We start from the raw sequence: 4,272 nt of genomic DNA, 5'->3' as shown, positions 1-4,272 counted from the left end.
TTATACGGATTGAAGCAAGGTCCTAGAGCTTGGTATGAAAGATTAAGTTCTTTCCTTCTGGATAATGGTTTCACTAGAGGAAAAGTGGATACTACTCTCTTTTGTAAAACCTTTAAGAAGGATCTTTTAATTTGCCAAATTTATGTTGATGATAATATATTTGGAACATCTAATGCTACACTTGGAAAGGAGTTTTCTAAGTCTATGCAGGCTGAGTTTGAAATGAGCATGATGGGAGAACTCAAGTACTTCCTTGGGATCCATATCAATCAAACATCAGAAGGAACATATGTTCACCAAACCAAGTATGTGAAAGAACTTCTGAAGAAGTTCAATCTTTCTGAAAGCAAAGATGCAAAGACTCCTATGCATCCAACGTGTATCTTATGTTAGGATGAGGTAAGTAAGAAGGTAGATCAGAAGTTATACATAGGTATGATTGGGTCTCTTCTATATCTTACTGCTTCTAGACCTGATATTTTATTCAGTGTTTGTCTGTGTGCTAGATTCCAATCAGATCCTAGAGAATCTTACTTAACAGCTGTTAAGAGAATTCTGAGGTATCTGAAAGGTACTACTAATGTTGGTTTAGTCTACAGAAGATCAAAAGATTACAACTTAGTAGGCTATTGTGATAATGATTACGCTAGAGATAGAATTGAAAGAAAAAGTACTTCTGGAAGTTGTCAATTTCTTGAAAGTCATTTGATCTCATGATACAGTAAGAAGCAAGTTACCATTGCCCTCTCTACAACAGAAGCAGAATATGTTGCTGTTGCTGGATGTAGTACACAGATGCTCTGGATGAAGAGTCAACTAGAAGACTATCAGATATATATCTTGGTATTGTATAACAATGAGTCACATTGGCATTGATGATGTGTATAAGGGACATTGTTAGTTTCAGTAATTATCATTAATTGATTCTAAATTAAGGTAGTTATATCATGGATATGAAGAATTATTAGAGCAAAGTTGACTGCAATATAAAACAAGGCTTTAAAAAAAGTTATATTTGATGTTCCACATCGAGGGCTGATATCCAGTGAAAAGGAAAAGGTGGTTATAATAAGAGTTTAAAACTTTCCTATAAAGCATTTATACTTGTGTGGCCAGTAACCGAAGTTCTTTAAAATATAATTCATTATGAATGCATAGTTACTTTCCTACCATTTAGAATTAATACAGTAACAAAATAATTTATGTTTGAGACCATGTGCTGTGACTCTCTTTGCACAGGCACATGGCCGGATATATATATATATATATATATATATATATATATATATATATATATATATATATATATATATATATAAAAGGTCAAAACAGCTTATAAAATAATCTATATTTATGATTTTTTTCTATTTTTTATATTTGTATTATAATGACTAACGTCCAAATTAAAAGTTTATGTAGAAAGAAAAAAGAGACTGGATAGAAATTTGAATGCATATTATTACTAAATAGAAGAAGAATAGAGATTGGATAGAAATTTGAATACCCATATGTTGCCGTTTTATTTTGCACTGTCCATAAGTTATTTTAAACTGTTCATTTTCTAATTTTAACCTCCATCAGTTATTATATTGAATTCTTGAATGGTTCACATCAATCAGTTTTATTTTTATTGTTCTATTGCCGTGTAAAAACATTGTTGTAACAGTTTTTTTTCAAAGGTAATATTGAAAACAAAAAAAGTTTCCTTTATCTTATTAATTAATATTTATTTAATAGTAGTATTCCTATTAATAATTTTATTCTTTTTTTTGTTGTAAATAATTGTTTATTATTTTACTATATATATTGCTATTATTTTTTATAAACACAATTATAAGAAACGTCATTTTCTAATTCCCTTGTCTTTTTTCTGTCTCGTCTTTGTCCTTTCGATTCTCTCTGTGATTTCTCTTTGGGTCTTCAACATGAGTGAGGTTCATGAAGGTGACTCTGTAACCATTGGAAAGCTCAAGCAATTACAAGCTCAATTCGCCAAAGACAGGAATTGGGATCAATATCACAGCCCAAGAAACCTTCTCTTGGCTATGGTAACTTTCTTTAAAATTTTACATAAATTTTGTAACTTTTGTTGTTATTTCATCTTTGCATGAACTTCATTGGTTGAATATGTAGTTTTTTTGGAATAAAAATTTGATTTTTGATTTTGGGTTTTTTTATTTCACAAGGGTTTTGTAGTTTTCTCTTTTGAGGGTGTCAGGAGAATAATCATTTTGTCATTACTTTAGTTTAATCTCTTTTGTTTATAATGGGTTTTTGAAGATTTGTTTGACCTATGACAGATTTGCTTACACTCTGTTTGGCATTTTGTAAAGGTTATTCTTTTGCAAGTTGTGTGTTTTTTTAATTGCTTTTGAGTGTATATATGCTTTTGCCACTTTTTATGAACTTGAGAATTGATTGTATGTCACGGCAAAAGCTAAATTCCTAAATGCTCTTTGTTGAGTATGGCTAAATACCTGTATTTTGGTTTGAGAGCCAAGCTAGGGTAGCGACGTATGGAGCACAGACACTTGTGATTATCTTTAATTTATTCATTTTTTAAGATTATTACCGATTTCAACGTGATAGGGTTGGTGTCGTGTTTTTGGCGTCTGTATTTTATAGATAATGAAAGAATATTTGGGGTGGTTGGGGTCGTCCCCCGGCGTTATGATTGAGGTATATTGACTGTAACATTTAAACCTTACTTCATTCAATAATAAAATGAAACTACATATGCCCTATAGTCGCAGAGTAAAGTAAACACACTCGGCTAAACTGAGTAAACCAATTTCGTGTCTATTGTTTGCGATTTGTGCTTCTATTTTCTCTTTTGTTACTGGTTCTTATTCTAATAGGTTTTTGATTGAATTGAGATTGGTGTTGGAATCAATCTTGGGCCGAAACCAAATAGAAATATAATCAATTTGTGGTTAAAGCATAATGACCAACCCAAACGTGATTATGAAGAGTTTTCCAGTGGAACCAAACATAGGCTAAACCATTTTGATGCCTTATTTTTCAGGTTCTGTCATTGCTAATTGAGTTCTAGTTCATCTCGTTGCAATGCGAACGTATTCCATTTTATTGTTACACCATTTACCACACACCATATGCAATTAATTTCCTTGCCTTATGTTCTTTAACTTCATACGTATACAATGCATATAAGATTTAGGGGTGTGTTCTTAATAGTGATGTTAAATAGCGGTTAAAGTGGTGCTATAGTGCTATTGCATAATGAAATTTGAACGAAACATTTTTGTTCTGCGATATGTTTTAGTACAAAATACTGCTATATAGTGGTTACAACGGTGCTACAGCAGTGTTTGCGTTGCAAAATTTGAACAAACTGTTATTTTCTACGATCCGCAATTTGTTATTTTCTGCAATCTGTAGTTGACAACATTGATCTTATACATATTTTTTTCATGTGATTTTTTGAAGGTGGGTGAAGTGGGAGAATTGTCCGAGATATTTCAGTGGAAGGGCGAGGTTAAACGTGGACTTCCAGAGTTTAAAGAGGAAGAAAAAATTCATCTCGGAGAAGAGCTTTCTGACGTGTTGCTATACCTTGTTCGTCTCTCTGACATCTGCGGTGTTGATCTTGGCAAAGCTGCTTTGAGAAAAGTCGAACTCAATGCTATCAAATATCCAGCAAAAGCTAGCAAAGAAGTCACAAACAAGGAAGATGAAATTGAAAACTCTACCTCTGCCAATAATGGTACTGCTTGAGGGTGACACATTGGAGGAGTTAGTATTATGGTTTGTATACTACTATATTGCATTGAAACTGGTATTAGATACTTGTAATTTTCTCACAGATTTTTTTGATGTTATGTATTTCCTTTTCAAATGTGAGATATGGTGAACTATACCTTTTATCCATTTTAATGAAATTTGGTTTATCTTTTGGAAGTGTCAAAAATGTTTTGGAGATGTATAGTTGATTTTGAAATGATTTTGAGAAGTTTGGTTCTTCTAAAGTATAATTGATTCTACCTCTAAAATTGATTCAATTTGAAGCTAAAATTTATAACTTTTGAATTTAAACATGATTTTTACACTGAAATTTGTTTTTGATAGAAACCCAAAACCCGAAATTACATAGTTTCCCGATTTCTTGTCTCTATCAATACACTACTAAGGCATAACAAATTTGCCTATTCCCCCTTTGTTAAATACAATCTCAAAATTGTGAAACCAGAAAGAAAGAAAAGAGTGTGTAAGTTGTAATCAGAACATTCCATGCCTATATATATACAACAATGC

At 31.7% G+C, this 4,272-nt stretch overlaps 1 protein-coding gene across 1 annotated transcript; it reads left to right on the top strand.

Moving 5' to 3' along the window:
• Nucleotides 1-1,842: 1,842 nt before the first annotated feature.
• LOC131617139 (uncharacterized) lies at nt 1,843-3,911 on the top strand. The gene is made up of 2 exons (XM_058888499.1): nt 1,843-2,048; nt 3,448-3,911. The coding sequence occupies exons 1-2, from the start codon at nt 1,926-1,928 to the stop codon at nt 3,733-3,735; spliced, it is 411 nt and encodes a 136-aa protein (XP_058744482.1). The 5' UTR covers nt 1,843-1,925; the 3' UTR covers nt 3,736-3,911.
• Nucleotides 3,912-4,272: the final 361 nt, after the last annotated feature.

This window comes from Vicia villosa, linkage group LG7 (genome assembly GCF_029867415.1).
Source record: "Vicia villosa cultivar HV-30 ecotype Madison, WI linkage group LG7, Vvil1.0, whole genome shotgun sequence".
Classification (NCBI taxonomy): Eukaryota; Viridiplantae; Streptophyta; class Magnoliopsida; order Fabales; family Fabaceae; genus Vicia; species Vicia villosa.
The sequence above is the reverse complement of the archived record's forward strand: the minus strand, read 5'-3'. Positions and strand labels throughout refer to the sequence as shown.